At 43.9% G+C, this 25,145-nt stretch overlaps 1 protein-coding gene across 1 annotated transcript in view; it reads right to left on the reverse strand.

Annotated features, from left to right (window-relative positions):
* FANCM (FA complementation group M) overlaps positions 1-25,145 on the reverse strand; it is a 154,098-nt gene that overhangs the window by 86,651 nt on the left and 42,302 nt on the right. The window contains 3 exon segments of the mRNA XM_048853667.2: positions 208-339; positions 6,089-6,221; positions 7,389-7,520. Coding sequence (XP_048709624.2) covers positions 208-339; positions 6,089-6,221; positions 7,389-7,520 — 397 coding nt within the window.

Raw genomic sequence — 25,145 nt, forward strand, 5'->3', positions numbered from 1 at the left:
AGCTGCAATGTAACTACCATCCAGTTTTGTGCACTAGGAAAGAGAGGCACCACACTGAATATCAGACTTATTTTGCATCACGAATAATCAGCAGTTAGGCTTTATGTTGAATAGACCTTCTGCCAGATTTAAATTTTGAGGGGAAAAAGTGCTCTTCTAGAAAAAATTCAGGAAGCAAATATGCTGACTTCAAAGGTAAACACTGACCTGTTCTATTGTTGTAAAGAAAATTTCCATTTGCTGAAGTCACAGATGTGTCTGAAAACATGTTTTCAAGTTGCCGATACAATTTTATGAAGTCCTCATTCCGGCTAAGTTCATTCCTGGCACGAGTCAAGCCTTTATAAAAAGATAAGATGGTTTAATATTCAAACTCTTGAGTAATCTTAAAAAATTTGGTGTTTTGCTACATATAAATTGAATTTAATTCAGAATCAATTCCACATTTCCTTAACTGAAACTGAAATAGAATTTTCTGAAGCAGCTAAGGTTATAATGGAAAGGCTTATGTAATTGGGAGTAAGTATTATTTCAGGGGGTGTTAGCGTGTAAGTATGAGGATTAAATGCACATAACGGAAGTCTACATCCTGTTGAGGAAAATTAAAAATGATTATTAAAGAACTCTTAAGCTTGTCCTTTTCACCAACAGAAGTTAGTCCAACAAAAGACATTACCTCACTCACCTTGTCTCTTTAATATTATCCAGTTTAAATTAGGAAACTGGCCAGCTGTTGAAGATGCTTTCTGCACTCAAGGGGACCCATAGCTGAAAACAGTTGAGCTACTAGTGTAAGCAGGACAGTGTTACATGTCTTCTTGAACGTTTCTGTAACAGTGCAGAAAAAAGGTTTGCCCTGGTTACCCTAACAGCTGAACTATTGCCAGCACTGGTTCAAGGGAACCCACTGTAACGGAGAATGTTGTCAGTAATCAACTTCCCATTGTAGAAAGGGCTTAAGGAAGCAGTGAAACGGAAGAAATGGGAAAAATAATAAATGCATACTCCAGTGCATGCATCTACTAATACAACAGTAATAGTCTGTTGTATTAGTAGATAGTAATAAAATGTCAAAGTAAGCATGTATGAAAGCAGGAATTGTAAAAATACCAACACATGAATGTCACAAGACACTAGCATATACATTACTATTTGCTAAAGATTTCTATGATCTGAGGCATTCTGTAAGATTGTTTTTTTTTTTTACATTGGTATCAAATCATCCAGAAGTGCTAATGGTATCATGAATACAAGGTCTCATCAGAGAGCTTCTGTCGGCTTAATAACGCCACACGTCTGCAAGAAGCAGTAGCTATATCAGTGGGAGAAGCTCTCCTGCCAACACACAGCTGTCTACACAGGGAGTTAAGATCGGTATAACTACACTGCTCACACCCTGGACTGATGTAGTTCTTCCGAAGCAAGTGTGTACTGTAGACGTGGCCAGATTCATATTAGTTTCTTTCTAAATTAATAAGGATATGTGTATATTGCATTGGAAATCCAGGGTCAGACTCAAGTGTGAGCCCAACCCCGCCCTACCAGCCACACACAAATCTTTCTGACTTGGGTCAGCAAGCACTCAGGACCTGGCTCCTTGGATTCATCTGGGGAGCGTGTAGAGAAGTCCAAGCCCTAGTCCCACTGTGAGTTGGGTCTAAGCCCCATCATTTTGCAGTGTGGATGCAGTTCAAGCCACAAACTCAAGTCAAAAGGTCTGCATAGTGCAGTATGGATACGCTAGCATGGTTGAGAGACCCGGGTCCCACAACTGTAGACCCAGGTTTACAATGCAGTGTGGATGCTCAAGCATACCAAGGCCACAAGCACAGGTCCCACAGACCAGGGTTTACAACACATTGTAGACACATCCTAAGTGGTTAAAATATATTGTGTATCTTATTCTATACATCTGTTTGTACCCTGAACCCTTTCTAGATATGTGGTTCTCAGCCTTTTCCATACCATGGCCCCATGTTACAAAAGAAAGTGTATGGACCAACATTCCTTTCCATCTAGCCACAAAGAAAGGGTGGGTGGTAGTGACCCCATGTCATAAATATAAAGGGAAGGGTAAACCCCTTTGAAATCCCTCCTGGCCAGGGGAAAGCTCCTCTCACCTGTAAAGGGTTAAGAAGCTAAAGGTAACCTCGCTGGCACCTGACCAAAATGACCAATGAGGAGACAAGATACTTTCAAAAGCTGGGAGGAGAGAGAGAAACAAAGGGTCTGTGTGTCTGTCTATAGTCTGTCTTTGTCGGGGATAGACCAGGAATGGAGTCTTAGAACTTTTAGTAAGTAATCTAGCTAGGTACGTGTTAGATTATGATTTCTTTAAATGGCTGAGAAAAGAACTGTGCTGAATAGAATAACTATTTCTGTCTGTGTATCTTTTTTGTAACTTAAGGTTTTGCCTAGAGGGGTTCTCTATGTTTTGAATCTAATTACCCTGTAAGGTATCTACCATCCTGATTTTACAGGGGGGATTTCTTTATTTCTATTTACTTCTATTTTTATTAAAAGTCTTCTTGTAAGAAAACTGAATGCTTTTTCATTGTTCTCAGATCCAAGGGTTTGGGTCTGTAGTCACCTAGGCAAATTGGTGAGGCTTTTTACCAAACCTTGTCCAGGAAGTGGGGTGCAAGGTTTTGGGAAGTATTTTGGGGGGAAAGACGCGTCCAAACAGCTCTTCCCCAGTAACCAGTATTAGTCTGGTGATGGTAGCGGCCAATCCAAGGACAAAGGGTGGAATATTTTGTACCTTGGGGAAGTTTTGACCTAAGCTGGTAAAGATAAGCTTAGGAAGTTTTTCATGCAGGTCCCCACATCTGTACCCTAGAGTTCAGAGTGAGGAAGGAACCTTGACACCCCAGGTTGAGAAAGAGGTTACTCGCCAGTAACTGTTATTGCTTGAATGTGACATCCCTGCACACTCACACTTCTGCGGCTGGCATCTCTTGGCGGAGAGCTGCCCAACCATCTTGAGAGCCATTTTGCCCCTTGAGGAGAATTCCAAAGACTCCAACCACTCCTCAGTTCCTTGCCTAATTTTGGAATTATTAAACTGAGACTCAAAAGAAGTGGGGGCAAGTTGATGATGAGTAGGAATATGCAGAGGCAACATGCCTGATGAACAGTTACTGGTAAATCTCTTTTCCAGTGGCTCTGCATTCTCCCATTTGTGGGAGATTAGTGAGCAGTACCTCTCAGAAGATGGGATGAGCAATTCCAGGTGAACAAGGACTTAAAAATGAGCATCACCTTTGGATGACAGATCAAGAGAGTATTAGAAGTGCCTACAATCTTGCTCTCCCAGATCTGACCCAGTGAAGGACAACAATTTTTTTGCGTTAAGACCATACAGTTTTTCAAGTAATGGCTTTGCAATTTCTATAAAAAAACTAGTAAGGAAGCCTGTAATATGGGTGCTGTGTTCAGATTAGTTAATACCTTTTGATATATCCAGATAACTGAACACGGACAAGTCATAACAAGGGCATAAATGAGACCTGGGAAAATACAGACAGGTTAGTGACTTGTCCAAGATGGAAACAGATGGCTGGAGACTGAAAATGGGCATGAGGACACTGACCAAATCACATTTCTCATATGCTCTACAGTTTAGAGAGCATTTGCCATCTGGCCTGTATCTAACTAAGTCTGTGGGCTGAAAGGCTATGAGGAATGACTTCTTCACAGATGTCTGCTGTATGGTACAGATGATACTCTGACAAACCAGAGGTCCCAAGAGCTTTGTGAAACAAGACTCCAATCCCAAAAGCAAAAGAAAAGATACATGAAGCAGAGGAAATATCCCATGACAGCTACATCCACCTCATGATGACAAAGATCCAATGAATTGGGAAGACGTATCATATTCAAAGGCAAACCCTGGTTAGGATTACTAACAACATCTTGGCTCCGCACCAGCTGATCACAGAATCACAGAATATCAGGGTTGGAAGGGACCTCAGGAGGTCATCTAGTCCAACCCCCTGCTCAAAGCAGGACCGATCCCCGACTAAATCACAGACAGATCTCGTGAAACAATAGGATCAAAGAGAATACACAGAGGAATTTCTGATTCCAGCCCAAGACAAGGGGCTTCTATCAAGGACATTAGGTCTTGTTTGACCATGTATCAGAACTGGAGACAATGAGCGGTCTCCTTGCCTAGTCAGGACTACTCTCCTTGTACTACACAATACCCGAACAAGACCTAAGACAGACATCTGTGTCATTGCATGTAAACTCTCTTCAAAGTATTTGCCTGGACATAGCTCTCCACCCTACACCACATGAGTATGTGGTATTGGCCAAAGAGAGACAGCCTTCCAAGCTAAACAAAACAGCTCTCAACTCCAGAACACTGGCATGAAGCTTTCATCTGGGACGAGATCCACAAACATTGAAAAGGTGGGGGTGAGGTGGCAAGATAAATATCCCAGTCCACATCTGGAAATATTCCTTTAGAGATGGTAAGGGAGGTGAGAAGGGAATTCCCTTATATATGCGTTTCCTTCACCTTTTCCATCTTGAATGATCTGAGATTTAAGTGGCTCAGTTGTAAGTAGGGTCAAGAAGAGGTAGAATCTTTGTAAATCAGTGTTGTGAAGACCACCGATATAGCCTGGGTGTGGTATCACCCAGTTACACTGTTAAGGAGCCTGTCTGTGGGCCAAGGTCCAGATGCGGAAATGAATGAAAAAATGCCCTGACACCTGGAAACTTGAACATTTCTACTGATTTCATCTGGAGGACTCCCACAAAAGGAAATTCTAGACCCTCAGTAAGCTATCTCTGCAGGAACTGAAAGTAAACCATCTGTAACCATCACCTTTGTGTAGTGTTTATCTGAGATTAAGTTTCTGATACTGGAAAGACTCCAGGACAGGAGATCTAGGTATAAGGGTGCCAACATAGTATACCCCAAAGGATCAGGGGACTATTGTGCTCCCTATAAAAGCAGAGTTAACCATGCCAGGTTCCCAACACCAGACTCAGACTATCCAGTTAGGTCTGGGGACACATCCTCTGAGCAACTTATGCTAGACAGAGGCCCACTGCATGTGAATATGCTGTACTGCACTTCGACTAGTACATCACCAAAGCTGACACTGGATGAGGAAAGCATCAAGGATCCTGTGTGCAATAACTGCACCTTTGGCAGTAAAGAAGGAATTAGCAGCAGTTGGGACCATTCCCATTTTATACTCTCAGAACCCATCACCATATATATATATATATATATACATACACACATATATATATATATATATACATACACACACACACACGCATTAGGAAGGGGCAAGTGGCCCCAGACGCTGCTCTCTAGAAGACTGCACAGCTTGATGCCAGGAGGTACTAATCCCACGAACAGGAATGTGCAGAGGCCAGTCAAAGAAGAATCCAAGTTTTATACAACAGTAAGATCTTTTCTACACCATCAAAAATGGAACACACTATACTCCACTGGTGATGGCGAGGGAGGAAGAGGTAGTGCAGACAGTGTTCAGGCACTTTACCGTCATGTACCTAACCCTGCAGAGCCAGGAGACATGATGGTAAAAACACCAGAGTGCTGCCCACGCTCTGTCTTCCATGGTTGCTATTACCAATAGAGCTGAATTGTTGGGGAATTACAGGTCCTTTTTTTTTTTTTTTTTTGGCCAGTGTAGACACTGCCTTAAAGACCTAATCCATTTCTGCACAGACCTTTTAATGGCTGGTTCTATCTCTACTCTGGTCTATTGCTGTATCGTGCTCTGAACTCTGATTGCATCTTCCTCATACTTCACTGATCTATCTCCATACACACATCATTGCTTTCCCAATCTAACTACACTATCTCATCTACAGATTATTTCAAGTCTTACATTGAGCATGATATTTTCATCAAAATGTAAGCTGCAAAAAGAAAATATACAAATTTTATTTGCAACTCATTTGTTAAACTATTTTTGTTCTAAATAATTTTAAATACTCATATATACCTGGTACTCAACGTAATATGTTTTTATTTCCTAGTAATTAATTGGAGGAGGAAATAAGGAGCAGAGATAGTTTGTTTGTGAATGCATTTTACCTTTTGATCCATCCATAATTCCACACAGGAAGATAAATAATGATCGTGTTCCCATCTGCAGGAGTAGTTCATAACCATGATACAAACTAATGCAAAGAGCAAAATCTCCTTCAATTACGCCCTGTTGTATCCCCTAATAAAACAATTATGACACATTGGATTAAATAAAAGAGGTCAATAAGCAACAGGGATCAAACTGCAATTTTTGATGCCAAAAATCAGTTTAACATTTGAAAAATGAAACTGCAAAACAATACTGAATTGGTGGTTTGTTCCCCAAAAACCTCATGAACCAGGCTGGAAATGGTTTGGGAAAGTTTCTTAATAATTAATAAAAGTAACCTTTTTTCTCAAAGGAGTCATGGAAGAATTTTGATAAAGGAATCACTTGAGAATAATGGACATTGGCAAAAATATTTTCAAAATACACCAATGCTGTTTTGCTTGTCCTCTGGAATAAATTAACTATCTGCCTTACCAAGAGAATACCATTTTGTTGTACTGCTCTTTTTGTTGTACTGCTTGTTGTGTTTGGCAGGATGGGATTTCCTTTACACTTACCCAACCTAAGCATCTTGAGTTGATAAAGTTGTACTGGTTGTTATAAATTACATTCTCTGTTATGCTTAAGGCACTCATAGGACTTTTGGAAAACCATAAATGAACTGAGTTTCTCTGTATAGCTGTCACCTGGCTTACTGAATAAATGAAGGGAAGACTATTTGTGATTAGTAAAAACCCTGGGGCAATTTAAACAAGGAGGTGCATTAGCTGAATTTTCAGACCTCAGAGTAATCTTGGCAGTTATATTTTACACGTCTAGTTCCCTATATAGTTTCAGATGGATACAGTATTCTTCCCTCTTTTCCTAAATCAGGGGTTCTCAAACTGGGGTCAGGACCCCTCAGGGGGTCGTGAGGTTATTACAGCAGGGGTCGCGAGCTGTCAGCCTTCACCCAAACCCCACTTTTTCTCTGCATTTATAATGGTGTTAAACAAAGTGTTTTTAATGTATAAGGGTCACACTCAGAGGCTTGCTGTGTGAAAGGGGTCACCAGTACAAAAGTCTAAGAACCAAGGTCCTAAATGGTCCTTCAGTGGTGTTGAGAGTGGTTAAACAAGTTGGCACATTCCATCCCAGGGCTGCAAATCTGTGGTAATTTCTATTTATAGTTTGTCAAGCATTTTGAGATCCATTGGTATTTTATGTACTATGTAAATGTAGGAGTATTACTACTTTTTATTGAATACTGTAGAATATAAACTCATTTAGCCAATTACATTACTAAGTAACATTTACCGCATTGCGTGAAGAAGGGTTTTTCCGAAACTGATCTCTTGCTAGAATTATCTGGTACTTTGTAAGGCTGGGAATATCACGCTGTGCCAAAACTCGAATTTTAATCAGGCGGCCAGCAAATGTTTCCAAAACCTGCAGGTAAAACAAAAAGCACATATGTAATGCAAAGATAAGAAATGATTATGCTTTTTCAAAATTTTGTTTGTTTATCTATAATAAACAGTCAGCTTTAATAAACGGTTATCTGCCAAACAGAGATAAAATAAATAGAATTTAACTGACTCTCTTAGTTTGTAGGTTAAATGGTAATCTTGTAGAGACTATTCTGTGATTAAATTCACTTCAGGATAGCTTATAGTATAGCAGATGGATACTGCCCATGTTATTTCCCATTACAGTGTTCTCCACTGTCAAGGTAAGTTTCTTGTGTCTTCCAGGGTGTAAGTATTTTTTTTTTTTATTTAATTCTGTTCATACACATCATGCAAGCCTGTTTTCTACTTCAGTGGAACAAGGGAAATTACCTGCTCTAATTCATCTTAATACTGTTTTTCTCCTTTGTTCCTTTGCCAAAGGTGGTCAGGATTTTTTTCCATATACTTAGTTTTGCACGAGCACTAACTCTACAATTTTATTATTGGAGTAATCAGATTTTGCTCTAGACAAATGGCCTTTTCAATTTGTTGGTCCATTTGGGTAGCAGTATCGAAAGAGTCTTAGCACTCTGTAACACCATCACAAGTTTTCTCCAAAGACATCTTTGTTAATTTGACAAGAGACCATTAACTCTGAATTCATGTTAGCTGTATGCACTATCATAGAATCATAGAATATAAGGGTTGGAAGGGACCCCAGAAGGTCATCTAGTCCAACCCCCTGCTCGAAGCAGGACCAATTCCCAGTTAAATCATCCCAGCCAGGGCTTTGTCAAGCCTGACCTTAAAAACCTCTAAGGAAGGAGATTCTACCACCTCCCTAGGTAACGCATTCCAGTGTCTCACCACCCTCTTAGTGAAAAAGTTTTTCCTAATATCCAATCTAAACCTCCCCCACTGCCGCTTGAGACCATTACTCCTCGTTCTGTCATCTGCTACCATTGAGAACAGTCTAGAGCCATCCTCTTTGGAACCCCCTTTCAGGTAGTTGAAAGCAGCTATCAAATCCCCCCTCATTCTTCTCTTCTGCAGGCTAAACAATCCCAGCTCCCTCAGCCTCTCCTCATAACTCATGTGTTCCAGACCCCTAATCATTTTGGTTGCCCTTCGCTTGACTCTCTCCAATTTATCCACATCCTTCTTGAAGTGTGGGGCCCAAAACTGGACACAGTACTCCAGATGAGGCCTCACCAATGTCGAATAGAGGGGAACGATCACGTCCCTCGATCTGCTCGCTATGCCCCTACTTATACATCCCAAAATGCCATTGGCCTTCTTGGCAACAAGGGCACACTGCTGACTCATATCCAGCTTCTCGTCCACTGTCACCCCTAGGTCCTTTTCCGCAGAACTGCTGCCTAGCCATTCGGTCCCTAGTCTGTAGCTGTGCATTGGGTTCTTCCGTCCTAAGTGCAGGACCCTGCACTTATCCTTATTGAACCTCATCAGATTTCTTTTGGCCCAATCCTCCAATTTGTCTAGGTCCTTCTGTATCCTATCCCTCCCCTCCAGCGTATCTACCACTCCTCCCAGTTTAGTATCATCCGCAAATTTGCTGAGAGTGCAATCCACACCATCCTCCAGATCATTTATGAAGATATTGAACAAAACCGGCCCCAGGACCGACCCTTGGGGCACTCCACTTGATACCGGCTGCCAACTAGACATGGAGCCATTGATAACTACCCGTTGAGCCCGACAATCTAGCCAGCTTTCTACCCACCTTGTAGTGCATTCATCCAGCCCATAATTCCTTAACTTGCTGACAAGAATACTGTGGGAGACCGTGTCAAAAGCTTTGCTAAAGTCAAGAAACAATACATCCACTGCTTTCCCTTCATCCACAGAACCAGTAATCTCATCATAGAAGGAGATTAGATTAGTCAGACATGACCTTCCCTTGGTGAATCCATGCTGACTGTTCCTGATCACTTTCCTCTCATGCAAGTGCTTCAGGATTGATTCTTTGAGGACCTGCTCCATGATTTTTCCAGGGACTGAAGTGAGGCTGACTGGCCTGTAGTTCCCAGGATCCTCCTTCTTCCCTTTTTTAAAGATTGGCACTACATTAGCCTTTTTCCAGTCATCCGGGACTTCCCCGGTTCGCCACGAGTTTTCAAAGATAATGGCCAATGGCTCTGCAATCACAGCCGCCAGTTCCTTCAGCACTCTCGGATGCAACTCGTCCGGCCCCATGGACTTGTGCACGTCCAGCTTTTCTAAATAGTCCCTAACCACCTCTATCTCCACAGAGGGCTGTCCATCTCTTCCCCATTTTGTGATGCCCAGCGTAGCAGTCTGGGAGCTGACCTTAGTAATCACCACTAGTAATCAGACTGAGGTAGTGTCTGTACTAACTATATTTACACAATTTCCCAGAGGTTGTAGGAGGAGCTCAGTTGAATTGGTGTAAAAGCCAGTGAAAGCTGTAACATTCAGAAAACTCTGGACGCCCTACCTGTTTATAACCATTTTTGTTAAACATGTTGAAAAACGAGGCTAACTGCAGTAGTAAGTACAGGTCTGCTTGTTGGAATCTTGGGTACCAACAGCTCCCACCAGTTTAAACACTGGTTAAGGCTAAACCAGAGGGAAACAGTTTGGGAAAGTTTCCCCTGTGTCTAGAGTGAAATGTACTAACAGCAGAAAATCAATATCAGATAAATCACAGTTTTAGAAGTAGAACATGTTTATTCCAGAAGTCAACTATTCCAGTTTTACTTTGCATAAACCTATAATATTCCGATCTCTAACTATGGTAATTATCAAGTCTACAATTCATCTACATGTACCCACTACGATGACAACTGAACATAGTTCTTTTTGCTCACTTGCTTCAACTTATACTGCAAGTTGTATTGTTCTGGCTCCTTATTTTGCATTTGCTAGGTTAGACATACTAGGGCACTTGAAGGCAAGTCCTGGGGGAGGGGAGAGCGATAAACTGCCTCAGCTCATCTACAGAGATTTCTCCCCCCACAGAATCACCAATGGGAAAGGAAAGGGAGTGGGAGATGAGTGAGAGGAGCTTCAGTATGGGAACATATCTCCATCCCTGCATGTCACAGACCCGTTGAATGTGGAAAACCTAACTAAGGGATTATAAAGTCAGCAGACTAAGCAGCCCATTATGATGTGAGCAGTGGGCTGTTTATTGGAAAATGAGTCTGGGGCTCCAACTACTAACTTAATGCTCTGTTGGGTGGATCTGGGTCTGCTTCTCTTGCCTCCTTCCATGGCCTTGAATTGGGAGACAGAAATGATCCACTGCTAGGACCATGATAAAATGTTGAAGCTAATGTAGCAGGTTCACGCAACTTGTCAGTAGCAATTTCTACCTTGGGAGAACTGCCTTCATATCATTGTGTCACTTGCTCCCTCCTGGAAGGAAATGAAGCAAAGCAGGAAAGATCAAGGGGATTGGTTGCTGCTTCACTGTTGGGGCTTCCTGACTTTTTTCTGGCTCAGGAGAAGGCTACTAGGGTGACCCCCTTCCTGAGCTGGCCACAAAACGAGGAGAGCTTATTGTCTATGCACTGTCGGGCAATAAGTGTCAGAATATCAAGTTTTCCCTCTAGGCTTTTTTCTGCTTGATTGCTAGGCTACAGGGGCATATGCTGTTGTAGTACTTCAGGAAGAAAGGGAAGCCAGAATCCAATCTCTCTGTCCCAAAAGCCAGTGAAAAATACTTGCCCAGATTTCTGCATCAGAAATTAAAAACATTAAGGCTTATTTTAATTTAGAAAAAAAATCAGAACATCCTAAATCTCTTGCAGCAAGGAGTTCTTGTTCACTTTGCCTGTATCTGTGGAGGCAGAATAAAGGTGGCACACTCTTCAACAGAACAATTATACCCCGGGAGCCAATAAGTCAGTTCTTCCCCAAAGACCTATTGTAGAATCTGTAGGGACTTTATTGAGCTGAAGAAATACATATTCTATGGCATATAATCAATGTAACTTGTAAATGACAGTCACTAACCACTAAATTAACAACATGATGGGACTTGAGTGAGATCTGCATTTCACATTGGAATAAAATATCTAAATAACATGATTTGAACAGGTCAGGGGAGACATTTACTGGAATGGTGTGCCATAAAATACTATATACTAAGAGAAGCAATAACTTCCATAATGCAGTACTACTATTAGATCAAAGAAATACTTCAAGATGAGAACGTGAAAAACCTGAAGACAAAAGTGTAGTGTGCATTACACCCAAAGACCTGTATAGTGTAAATTAGTATTTGAATATAAGCTAACAAACATAAACAAGACTTCTAACTAAAAAATAGCATATACAAAATATAAAGGTAGACATTTTTCCTTTAAAGGGAGCCAACGCCTTTGCTAAATTTTGATAACATCATAGCTATGGTTTTATGTACAGGTTTTTTGTTTTTTTACACTATTATTTCTTGTAATTAGATACATCTTTTAAATTTTTCATTATGTATGTTTGTGTTTCATCTCCCTGACCTAATCTGCGGTATGGAAGAAAATGATATCCCCACTACATACACAGTGTACAAGCACTGACTATCTGATCTAATCATCTTCTACAAAACAAACCAAGAAAGACTATTATGAAAGACAGCAGGATTTAGTCACCTGGAGCTTCAAAACTGAAGTAGATAAGGACTGTAAACATAACCTACTTAGAAAAGTTACAGCAACATGCATCACTCAGATACAAGTGAATCATTACATTTAACTAATCTCCCAGTATTTGATTTAAATCAGCTATAATTAAAAAGCAGAGTAACTGCAAATCATTTTAATCTTTCCAGGACATTTTAGTTATACACAATAGTATAAAAATATTTTTTTAAATAGAACTGTAGAACAAATAAATTTTCTTTTAAATTTAAATATGAAATTCTCAATAGTGCCTGAGTATATTTATAACTCAATGAGATCAGTTAAAAAAACAGCTGAATATATTACCAACAGTATATACAAAGACATGCATGCATAATTATCCCACTCTATCAAGTGGGAAAGTAGCCATGAGTGCAGTGGCATATGGTATCAAATTAAACAAAATATTTTCCCCTACTAAACAAAATCAACATAACTTTCACCACATAAAAACTGATCAATTTCACCCCCACACCACTTAAGGTACTAAACTACAAAAAGGTTTCCCATGGCCCACTAATATCCTCAAGTATACATGGAATCATTTGAGACCTGAATTCAAATCTAGCATAGACTGCAGTATGGATGTTTTAATATATTTAAGAATATGCACATTAAGTCAAATCGGATAGGATTTTTTTAAGAATGCTGTGATCTCTCACTAGTTCATGGCATTAATTTGTTCTCTTTCAGCCTAAATAAAAATAAAGGATGTGGGATTATTCCTAGAGACGGCAGATTTAGACAGGAAATAAACCCTGTCATTAGACTGGTTATTTAACTCCACACTACCAAGTTTCCCGCAGTTAAAATGATCTCTATCAGTAGAAGAGGATCAGGAAAAAAAGATTTAATAGCTTGCGCATAAGGAAGTCTTTTTTGGGAGAAGGATTAGTTTGAGGGGAACTATCATCTTAAGAACATAACATAAGAACGGCCATGCTGGGTCAGACCAATGATCCTTCTAGCCCAGTATCCTATCTTCCCATAATGGTCAATACCAGGTGTTTCAGAGGGAATGAACAGAACAGGCAATCATCAAGTGATCCATCCCCCGATGTAAACTCCCAGCTTCTGCAAATCAGAGGCTAGGGACACCCAGAGCATGGAGTTGTATCCCTGACTATCTTGGCTAATAGCCATGATGGACCTACGCTCCATGAATTTATCTAATTCTTTTTTAAACCCTCTTATAGTTTTGGCCTTCACAACATCTCCTGGCAATGAGTTCCATAGGTTGACCGTGTGGTGTATGAAGAAATACTTCCTTCTGTTTGTTTTAAACCTGCTGCCTATTAATTTTATTGGGTGACTCCTGGTTCTTGTGTTATGCAATTGAATGTATCCTCTTAAAAATAAAGATGGTAAGATCTAACCTACACCTGGCCTCCCATAATCACAGGAAGTTCAAAGTCTGACCTCCTGTCAAAACACAGGCCACGGAGCTTCCCCAAAATAATTCCTGCAGCATATCTTTTAGAAAAACATCCATCCCCACCTCCATGGAGTGACAGACCTTAAGGAAAGTTTGGCAAACAGAGGATGTTTATTGTTTTAAGGTATGTTTTCTCTTAAATGCTTTGAATTCAAGAAAATCTGGAACATTTTATGTATAGAACTACTAAACATTAAGAGACAAGTGATACACTGCTATACTACCTTGAAATCCTTTTTTAAATTGTCCAAAACTAAATCGACATCCAAAGCTAAATAAACCCAGACTTGGTATGGAACTCATTGTGGTCTACCCAATAACAGTACCTATATCCTTAAGGTGTCTTTCTGATAACCATATACATTCATTCCGATCCTTCAGCCTTTCCTTACTTCTCACCTGCTTTCTGGTCAGATGAATATATATTATTCATAAAAAGATTCAGAGGCTTAGGTTCCTTTCAACACCTTGCAGTGATTTTTTTCTCTCCATATGAGGTTTTAAAGTTGTCTGAAGCTACACAAAACAGAATCCACACAGTTTTCTTGCCTTTGTATTCATTAAGCTAAAAACAGATATCACACACAGTCTTGTATAACCAATTTTAAACTAAAGGAAAAAGGAAAAAACGGTTACCTACCTTTCGCAACTATTGTTCTTGGAGATGTGTTCCTCACATCCATTCCATTCTAGGTGTGTGCGCGCCCATGTGCGCAGTCGTCAGAGATTTTTCCCTTAGCAGTATCCATAGGTTCAGCTGTGGTGCCCCTCTGTGTGCTGCGCTCATGTGCTGGTATATTAGGCACCGCCAACCCTATGCCCTCTCAGTTCCTTCTTGCTGGCAACTCCAACAGCAGGGTAGAAGGGTGGGTAATGGAATGGACATGAGCAACACATCTCCAAGAACAGTTACGAAAGGTAGGTAATTGTTTTTTCTTCAAATGCTTGCTCATGTCGATTCCATTCTAGGTGACTCACAAACAGCATGCTCAGAGGTGGGCTCAGAGTTTACAGTCTAGCGGCTTGGAGTACTGCTTTACTGAAGCCAGAATTGTCCCGGGCCTGCTGGGTAAGTGCGTAATGGGACGTGAACTGTGGAAAGACGAAAAGGTGGCTGTCCTACAAGTGTCCTGGATAGGCACTTGGACTAGGAAAGCTGCCAAAGAGTCTTGCACCCTGGTTGAGAGAGCGGTTATAATCGCCGGAGGTAGCACCTTCGCCTGATCGTAGCATCAGCGAATGCACGCAGTGATCCAAGAAAAAATTATTTGAGCGGACACTGGACAACCTTATATCCTGTCGGCCACTGTGACGAACAATTGCGTTGACTTGCAGAATGGCTTGGTCTTTTCAATGTAGGAGGCTAGTGTCCTCCTGACGTCTAGGAAATGCAACCTACTCTCCTCCTCCAGGCCCTTGAGGAACCTGGCAGTCATGTCCGGGGTGAAAACTGACCTACCCTGGAGTGGCAGATGGAAGGTCGAGATAGTGGCCGAGGGCAGTGGTTTTCAAACGTTTTTTTCGGGCGGCTCCCAGTCAGCAGTGCAGCAGGGGTGCTAAGGCAGGCTTCCTGCCTGTCCGGGCACTGCGGACTACGCTGCGCCCCAGAAGCGGCCAGCAGCAAGTCTGGCTCCTAGGTGGAAACACACAAGCAGCTCCGCGCAGCTCTCGCCCCCAGGCACCACTCCCACCCAGCTCCCATTGGACGGTTTCCAGCCAATGGAAGTGCAGAGCTGGTGCTCGGGGCAGGGACAGTGCACGGAGCCCTGTGGCCCCCCCTGCCTAGGAGCCAGACCTGCTGTTGGCTGCTTCCTCGGCGCAGCGCGGTGTCAGAAGAGGTAGGGACTAGCCTGCCTTAGCCGGGCAGCACTGCCGACGGGACTTTTAACGGCCTGGTCAGCAGTGCTGACCAGAGCTGCCATGACCCAGTGCCTTACATTCCACGACCCAGTACCGAGTCGCAACCCGCAGTTTGAAAACCACTGGCCTAGTGGACCTTGATAGACCTTGGAGCTTGAGATGCAGAAGGTAGTCCAGGATTAACTGCAGTGGGCCAAATGCCTTTGTCGGAGGTCCAACAAGCAAACCGCTTCCATTTGGGCAGGTCGGTCGATCTGGTGGAGGGCTTTCTGCTGCCCCAACAGGACCTGTTGGACACCAGCTGAGCACTCCTGCTCCTCTGCATTTAACCATGCAGCAGCCAAACCGTCAGGTGCAGCGCTGCCAGGTTCAGATGCAAAGACCACCGTGGTTTTGGGACAGCAGGGACAGCCTAAGCAGTGGCTAATGGAGCAGCTACAGAGAGGTCCAGAAGCATGCCGAACCAGTGCTGGCGCAGCCAAGCCGGCGCTATGAGGATCATCTTTGCAGTGTCCTGCTGGATCTCCGTGAGGATCCTGTGAATTAACAGCATTGGTGGGAAGGCGTACAACAGAGTCCCTGACCACAGGAGCAGAAAAGCGTCCGACAGGGAGCGTCTGTTGATCCCCTGAATTGAGAACAAAACGTGGCATTTCCTATTCTGCCTAGATACGTACAGATCCACCTGGGGATTCCCCCATATCTGGAATATGATGCGGACCACTTCCAGATGGAGGGAGGATAGGCCATGAACTGCAGGGTGTAACCTGAAGATATTATGTCGAGCACCCAATGATCTGAGGTCAGCCAAGACCAGGCTGACCAGAAAGGGCACAGGTGATTGAGGAAAGAGTGGGAGGCTGAATCCAGGAAAGAGACTGGGTCACCGTCCTCTAGTGCATCCTCAAAATGTCTGCTTCTAGCCTCCTTGGCTCCCAGAAGGGCAAGGCTGAGCAGATGAATGGGAAGACGACTGGTGTCGCTGCTTAGATCCCTTGTCTCTATCCTTTCTCCTGTAGATGTTCAGCCCGGGAGTCCCCCAGGACTTCCTCAGTCTAGGTGAAGGAAGAGGATGAACAGCTTCCTGGACTGCTGAGGGATATGAAGGCCCAAGAAGCGACGGGTACAGAAGTCTTTAAGGTCATGAAGCCTTGTGTCTGTGAGCTTGGAGAAGAGCCGTGCCCCCTCAAATGGGGGGTCCTGAATGGTGGTCTGCATCTCCTGGGATAAACTGGAGGACTGCAAGCAGGAGCTGTGCCTCATGGCCACTGCAGAGGCGACCACCCTGGCTGCTGAATCTGTAGCGTCCCAGGTCATCTGCAGGGCGCCTCTCGCTACCGCTGCACCTTTGTCGACCAAAGCAGCGAACTCCTGGGCTTGGTCCTGTGGGAGGGCCTCCTTGTATCTGCTAAGAGAGTCCCACAGATTAAAACTGTACTTGACTAACAAGGCCTGGTGGTTAGACACCTGAAACTGCAGGATGGCTGTCGAATGAGCTTTTCTGCCAAACAAGTCTAGTCGCTTGGCGTCTTTGTTTTTCGGAGTGCCGCTGACTTGGTCCTGCCTGTCCCTTTCATCCACAGTGGACATGACCAGTGATGCCTCTGGAGGGTGAGTGTACAAATATTTGAACCCTTTTGCAGCGACGTAGTACTTCTTTTCCGCCTTCTTAAAGGTAGGTGGAATGGAAGAGGGGGCCTGCCACAGCGAGCTGCCAATGTGAAGAACCCCTGGGTGGACAGGCAGCGTGACCCGGGCTGGGGTGGAAGAGGATATAGTATTAAGAAGTCAGACTTCTCCACGAACTCCTGCCCCAGCTCTGCCTCTTCCTGCCCTGTTCCACCTCCTCCCCACAAGTGCCCAAGCCCTCGCTCCTCCCTCCCAGTGCCTCCTGCATGCCACGGAACAGTTGATCTGCAGCGGGTGGGAGGCACTGGGAGAAGGGGGAAGTGCTGATAAGGGGGCAGCCAGTGGATGCTAAACACCCACCAATTTTTTTGTGGGTGCTCCAGGGCTGGGGGACACTGTGTAGGACAACATGGAGGCAGCATAGGCTGCCCTGAGGCCCTGAAACACCATCCAGGCCAGGCCACGTGAGCAAGTGATGCAACACAGGTGTAATGGCACCATCTGCTGCTTTGCTGTTACAGTAATATTTGCTGAAGCCACCACCCTCACTCTGCCCTTATTTGGGACTCCAATGTGTTCCCTGCTGTTTATGGGGGTTCAAGGGTACACTGGGGTGGGGGGGAAGAAGAGAGATGGGCAGAATTTGTGTGTGGGGGCAGGAGGAATGAATACACAGGATGGCAAAACAGCTGGAGGTAGAGGAAGGAGAAAGGCCCAAGGGCAAAATCACAGACAGGGAGTAGGAGTTGGGGGTAAGAATGGGATAGAGGCACTGCCAGATACTGGGAGAAGGAAAAAACACTGGGATGGGAAGAGGTAAAGGGGATAAAGGTTGAGCCACCTGCAGTGGTTGCAGAAACAGGTGTGGGTGACAGAAGGGCTTCTTCCCCCCCTCCCTTTCACAGGATGGAACATCTCAGCACCCACTTCCCAGGGCTGTGTTCTTAAAGGCACAGTGCATCCCAATACCTAAACAAGGGAGCTCTTCTTCATCTGAAATGACTGAGTTACTAAAAGGGACTTGATTCACTGAAGTATTTTACACACTTACACACACTCCTAAAAATATCAGAATTGTCATACATGTTTTTAGAGTTGAAAAGAATTCCTTATTAGTTTAAATGTCTGCATAAAACCACATAGCACTACATAAATTTGTCTTATCTGCTGTTCTGATACCCTGAGTTTGACTTCCTTTCTTGTAATCTATTGTAAAAGTAATTTTGCGCCTTTTAATAATTTATTTTTAAAATGCTTTTACAACTACTATTCTTAGCACTTCATTTATCTTTGTTAACAGATGAATGTCATTGTGCTATATAATTTGTATTTTAATAACAATTCATTAAAAATAGGGCTATCAAGTGATTAAAAAAATGAATCATGATTAATCACATTGTTAAACAAGAATGGAATACCATTTATTTAAATATTTGTGGATGTTTCCTACATTTTCAAATATATTAATTTCAGTTACAACACAGAATACAAAGTGTATAGTGCTCACTTTATATTTTTTATTACAAATATTTGCACTGTAAAAAAAATAGTATTTTTCAATTCACCTCATACAAATACAGTAGTGCAATCTCTTTATCACGAAAGTTGAACTTACAAATGTAGAATTATGTACAAAAAATAAACTGTATTGAAAAATAAAACAATGTAAAACTTTAGAGCCTACAAGTCCGCTCAGTCATACTTCAGCCAATTGCTCAGACAAACAAACTTGGTTACAAATTGCAGGAGATAATACTGCCCGCTTCTCGTTCACAATGTCACCTGAAAGTGAGAACAAGTGTTTGAATGGCACTGTTGTAGCCAATGTCGCAAGATATTTATGTGCCAGGTGCTCTAAAGATTCTTATGGTCCCTTCATCTTCAATCACCATTCGATAGGACATGCTGATGATGGGTTCTATTCGATAATGAGTAGCAGAGAGGACCGATGCATGTTCATTTTCAGCACCTGAGTCAGATGCCACGAGCAGAAGCTTGATTTTTTTTTTTGGTGATTCAGATTCTGTAGTTTCGGTATCTGACTGTTGCTCTTTTAAGACTTCTGAAAGCATGCCGCACCCCTCATCCCTCTCAGATTTTGGAAGGCACTTCTGATTCTTAAACCTTGGGTTGAATGCTGTAGCTTTTTTTAGAAATCTCAGATTGGTATCTTCATTGCGTTTTGTCAAATCTGCTGTGAAAGTGTTCTTAAAACAAACATGTGCTGGGTCATCATCCAAGACTACTATAACATGAAATATGTGGCAGAATATGGGTAAAACAGAGCCAAAGACATACAGTTCTCCCCCCAAGTGTTCAGTCACAAACTTAATTAACGCATTATTTTTTAATGAGCAACATCAGCATGGAAACATATCCTCTGGAATGGTGGCCGAAGCAAAAAGGGGCATACGAATGTTTAGCATATCTGGCATGTAAATACCTTGCAATGTCACCTACAAAGGTGGCATGCAAACCCCTGTTCTCACTTTCAGGTGACACTGTAAATAATAAGCAGGCAGCAGCATTGCCTATAAATGTAAACAAACTTGTCTGTCTTAGAGATTGGCTGAACAAGAAGTAGGACTGAGTGGACTTGTAGGCTCTAAAGTTTTACATTGTTTTGTTTTTGAGAGCAGTTATGTAACAAAAAAACTACATTTTTAAGTTGCACTTTCATGATAAAGAGATTGCACTACAGTACTTGTACGAGGTGAATTAAAAAAATACTATTTCTTTCATCATTTTTACAGTGCAAATATTTGTAAGAAAAATAATATGAAGTGAGCATTGTGCACTTTGTATTTTATGTTGTAATTGAAATCAATATATTTGAAAATGTAGAAAAACATCCAAAAATTTTTCATAAATTTTAATTGGTATTCTATTGTTTAACAGTGCGATTAATCACGATTAATTTTTTTAATCGCGATTAACTTTTTTTTTGAGTTAATTACGTGAGTTAACTGCGATTGACAGCTCTAATTAAAAATATTATAGTTACTAGTAGTTTTAGCAGTCACAGCTAAGTAGTTTTAGTATAACGTTTTCTGTGGTTTTTATTGTGAATTTGTAATTTTCAATTTTTAAATTCTAATTTTCATAGTAAGTCAGAGAGGGACAAACTACGGCCCGCGGACCACACCCGGCCCGCAGGACCCTTCCCTCTGGCCCCTGAGCTCCTGCCATGGAGCTGGGTCAGGACAGGCTTACAGAGGAGCCAGCCCAACTCGCCGGCAGCGTGGTGAGCTGGACGCAGGCTAGCCTTTGGCCCGTCCCTGCCTCCCGAGCAGTCACAGTTCCCCCAGCACTTGGGCAGCGTGGCTGCAGCTCCAGACGGGCGGCACGGCTATAGCGCAGCCAGACCTGGTGCTCCAGGACAGTGGGGTCAGGGGGAGTTCCGGGGGGGGTGCGAGGAGCAGGGGGAGTTGCAGGGGGGTGACCAAGGGGCCTGGGCCCTGCTGCTGGGGACATGGGCAGAGCAAACCAGGGCTCCCCTCTACCTCCAGCATGCTTGGCCCTTGTCCTCAGCAGCCAAGCGCAGACAGGGAGCGAGCCTTGCCAGACTGCCAGGGAAAGCAGCCAAACAAGCAGGGAAAACGCACAAGGAAAGGACTGAGCCCTCCTTTCCCCCACCCCACAGGTAATGTGGAGCAGGGAGAGTTGGACAGGGGGTGGGAGGGCCCCAGGGGGGCAGTCAGAGGGTGGGGAGCAGGGGGGATTGGATAGTGGACAGGCTTCCCGGGGGGATGGTCAGGGGGCAGAAAGCAGGGTGTTTGGATAGGATGCAGGAGTCCTGGGGGGTAGTCAGGGGCGGGGAGCAGGGGTCGTTGGACGGGGGGTGTGAGTTCCAGGGTCTGGAATGGGGGTGGGGGCCAGGCCACACCTCGCTGTTTGGGGAGGCATAGCCTTCCCTACCTGGCCCTCCATATAGTTTCTGTACCCAATATGGCCCTGGGGCCAAAAAGTTTGCCCACCCCTGTAGTAAAGTTTATTCTTTTGGACCCAAAAATCATGACATCACCAAAAATAAAAATAAAAAAATGATTCTTTTCATTTGCCTTTTTGTTCCTGAGCCTTCAGGTGCAGTAGGCCCAGATCCACAAAGGTATTTCAGCTCCTAACATCCATTGATTTCAGTGGAAGTTAAGAGGCTAAATAGCTTTGTGGATCTGGGTGTAGACTCATATTTCTTTTATCTCTTCCAAAGAACCCATATACCTAAACAGCTAGACATTCCTAGAACATTTAATGCTACTTTGGACTCCCTCCACCACAATTTAAATTTAATTAAAAATCCCTATTTCTGTAGGTAATTCCGCCATCTTGCAAACAGTGAAGTGAATGCTTTATATTCTTCTATTACTTCATTTGGTGCATACATAGATGTTGATTTTTCTACTGAATTGTCTTATTTCTAATTACATTCTTTACTGTTATAGCAAAATATATGAGATACATACTTGTGCTATGATACATTTCTGGGGTATTCTTCATACTGACAAGATTACTGTTTTGTACTACTAAAATCAAAGATGTTTAAGAATGAATCCATTTTGTTAGGTTACTCCTTTGCATTGTTGGTCAGGCATGGGGGCATAGTGCTGACCTCACCTAGTTTACCCTTCAATATAACTGAAGTGCGTGGTCTCTGGTATGTTTTTACAGCAGGTCGGGTAATACATGCTAGTTACCTCATGGCAAAAAACACATCTTATCACTAGTCAAATGTAATGTAAGCCTTTTTTCCCCACTAACAACACGCTCCCAGGAAAATATGACTTACAAACACATGAGAGAGACAAAGTAATATATTCTATTGGACCAACTTCACTTGGTCAGAGAAACTTGCTTTTGAGCTTATACTGCACACTTCTTCAGGTCTGGGACAAGCACTCAGTGTCACAGCTAAATACAAGGTGGAACACACTGTTTAGCATAAAGTAGTTAACACATATTTCCAATAACAATTACGTAGGTGAAACCAGACAATCGCTATACTCTCGTGTGACCTCATAGAAAAATGATAAAAGTTAAAAACACTGTATCATATGTGGGTGAACACTTCTGACAAAGTGACCATGCTGTATCTGACTTATCAGTCCTCATCCTCAAAAACTTGCACAACTAAAACCTCTCCAACGCATCATCAAGGATCTACAACCTATCCTGAAGGACGACCCATCACTCTCACAGATCTTGGGAGACAGGCCAGTCCTTGCCTACAGACAGCCCCCCAACCTGAAGCAAATACTCACCAGCAACCACACACCACACAACAGAACCACTAACCCAGGAACCTATCCTTGCAACAAAGCCCGTTGTCAACTGTGTCCACATATCTATTCAGGGGACACCACTGCAGGGCCTAATCACATCAGCCACACTATCAAAGGCTCGTTCACCTCTACCAATGTGATATATGCCATCATGTGCCAGCAATTCCCCTCTGCCATGTACATTGGCCAAACTGGACAGTCTCTACATAAAAGAATGAATAGACACAAATCAGACGCCAAGAATTATAACATTCAAAAACCAGTCGGAGAACACTTCAATCTCTTTGGTCACTCGATTACAGACCTAAAAGTGGCAATTCTTCAACAAAAAATCTTCAAAAACAGACTCCAAGGAGAGACTGCTGAATTGGAATTAATTTGCAAACTGGACACCATTAACTTAGGCTTGAATAAAGACTGGGAGTGGATGGGTCATTACACAAAGTAAAACTATTTCCCCATGTTTACCCCCCCCCCCCCCCCGCTGTTCCTCAGACTTTCTTGTCAACTGCTGGAAATGGCCCACCTTGATTATCACTACAAAAGGTGTTTTTTGTCCCCGTCCCCCCCACGCCCCCGTAATAGCTCACCTTAAGTGATCACTCTCATTACAGTGTATATGGTAACACTCATTGTTTCATGTTCTCTGTGTATATAAATCTCCCCACTGTATTTTCCACTGAATGCATCCGATGAAGTGAGCTGTAGTTCATGAAAGCTTATGCTCAAATAAATGTGTTAGTCTGTAAGGTGCCACAAGTCCTCCTTTTCTTTTTGCGGATACAGACTAACACGGCTGCTACTCTGAAACAACACTTTCAGAAGACGAGCCTGGGAGCTGGAATTCATAACTTTGCTAGACGCTAAAAATCATGGACTAAATAGACACACTGGATTTATGGTTTATTACAATAAATTGTAACCTACTTTCACCCCCTAGCTGCCTTTCCCTCCTATGACTAGAGGGGTGTTAAAGGGCCACTTCACCTTGAATTGTCCCTTGAAATATGTGTTAACCACCTATGCTAAACAATCTGTTCCATCTTGTATTTAGCGGGGACACCCTGACGACTGGTCTATACTACACAGTTAGGCACACATAAGGCAGCTTATGTCAACCTAATTATGTCTACATCTACACTACAGCCTTCCTCCACCCTACTACACCTCCACGAGAGCTGTAAGGCTTATGTCAGCGTAGTCAGAGTGACACAGTGTCTATGAAGACACTGCATCCTTTACATTGACTCTGGGGGAGAATGGACTCTGCCCCCAACTGGGACCTGCGGTGAGAAGCTCTGGTGGCCCTCACTCCCCACCAGAAGCTAGGCATCCTTGTCAATTTCATGGTTCAGTGACAAGGCTGCCTGGCTCCAGGTGGGGAGGGGCAGGGGAGGATTGAGGGCCAAGAAGTCAGGGCAGCTGGACTTAATTCCCCAGGGGGGCAAGAAGCCACTGGAGGCTTCCCGCAGCTCACAGCAGGGAAGGGAGAGGGAAGAAGACCCAGGTGGCTTCCTCCGATCCCAAAGGGGAATGGGGAAGACAGAGGGGGCAGCCCACTGGGAGTCCGGGAATCTGTGGGGCAGCCGGGCTTTCGGCAGGGAGCAGCCAGAGGAACTGAGAGACCAGGCTCTCAGCTCCCCATGATGATCCAACCAGTGGACCAAATTCGGTGATGAGTCCTGATCAAATGACACCTGAGGCATGTTGCACATATGCTAAAATGACTACCCTTCTTGGGATAGTGGTGGAAGCGCTCCTGGTGAGGATGTGCACCACAGACCCAAGGAGGGCAGTGTGGATTGATGGTTGTAAATCGACCTCATATAGGTCAACTTACATTTCTAGTGTAGACATGCCCTGAATATGTTTCCCAGACCTGAAAAAAAGCTCTGTGTAAGCTCAAAAGCTTGTCTCTCTCACCAACAGAAGTTGGTATAATAAAAGATATCACCTCAACCACCTTCTCTCAGTTATTTCAACGGGCCATTCAAGGTGAAGTGGCCTGTAAACATCCCTAACAAACATGAAGGGGAAAGGACAGGAGAGGGGAAAAAGCAGCCTGGAGAGGCGGGGTGTTAATGGGTTATAGATTGGGATGATTTAGTTGGTGTTGGTCCTGCTTTGAGCAGGGGCACTGTTCCCTCTAAGCCAGGGGTCGGCAACCTATCGCACGTGTGCCAAAGATGGCACGGGAGCCGATCTTTAATGGCATGCTGCTGCCTGCCAGGTCCCAGCCGCTGGCCCCGCTCCGCCCACTGCCGAACCCAGGCCAGGACCCTGGCAGGCAGCAGCAAGCCATTAAAAATCCTGCCCTCCCTGGCGCACTCCTCTCCGCCGCCGCCCCCCCACCCTTCCCCGGGGCAGGGTGAAGAAGCTTGCTGCTGCAGGGCAGGCAAGGCCCCCCCTCCCCCAGCCTGCTGGGTCCTGCCCCTCCCCCTCTCCCTCCCTGGATCCAACCTGCTGATGGCCACTGCGAGGGAGGGGGAGAAGCAGAGCCAGAGCAGCCCTGCTCATGGGAGGAGGCCGAGAAGAGGTGGGGGTGGGGATGGGGATGGGGATGGGGGGTGGAATCAGGGCATATCCCCTCCAGCCCCGTCATGAGCCACTCTGGGCTGGGAGCACCCCCATGACTCCAGCCCACACCCCCAGCCCTCTGCCCTGACCCCTGCACCCCCCTCACACACTCCCAGCCCTCTGCCCTGACCCCTGCACCCCCTCACACATACCCCCAGCCCTCTGCCCTGACCCCTGCA

Source organism: Caretta caretta, chromosome 6 (genome assembly GCF_965140235.1).
Source record: "Caretta caretta isolate rCarCar2 chromosome 6, rCarCar1.hap1, whole genome shotgun sequence".
Lineage (NCBI taxonomy): Eukaryota > Metazoa > Chordata > Testudines > Cheloniidae > Caretta > Caretta caretta.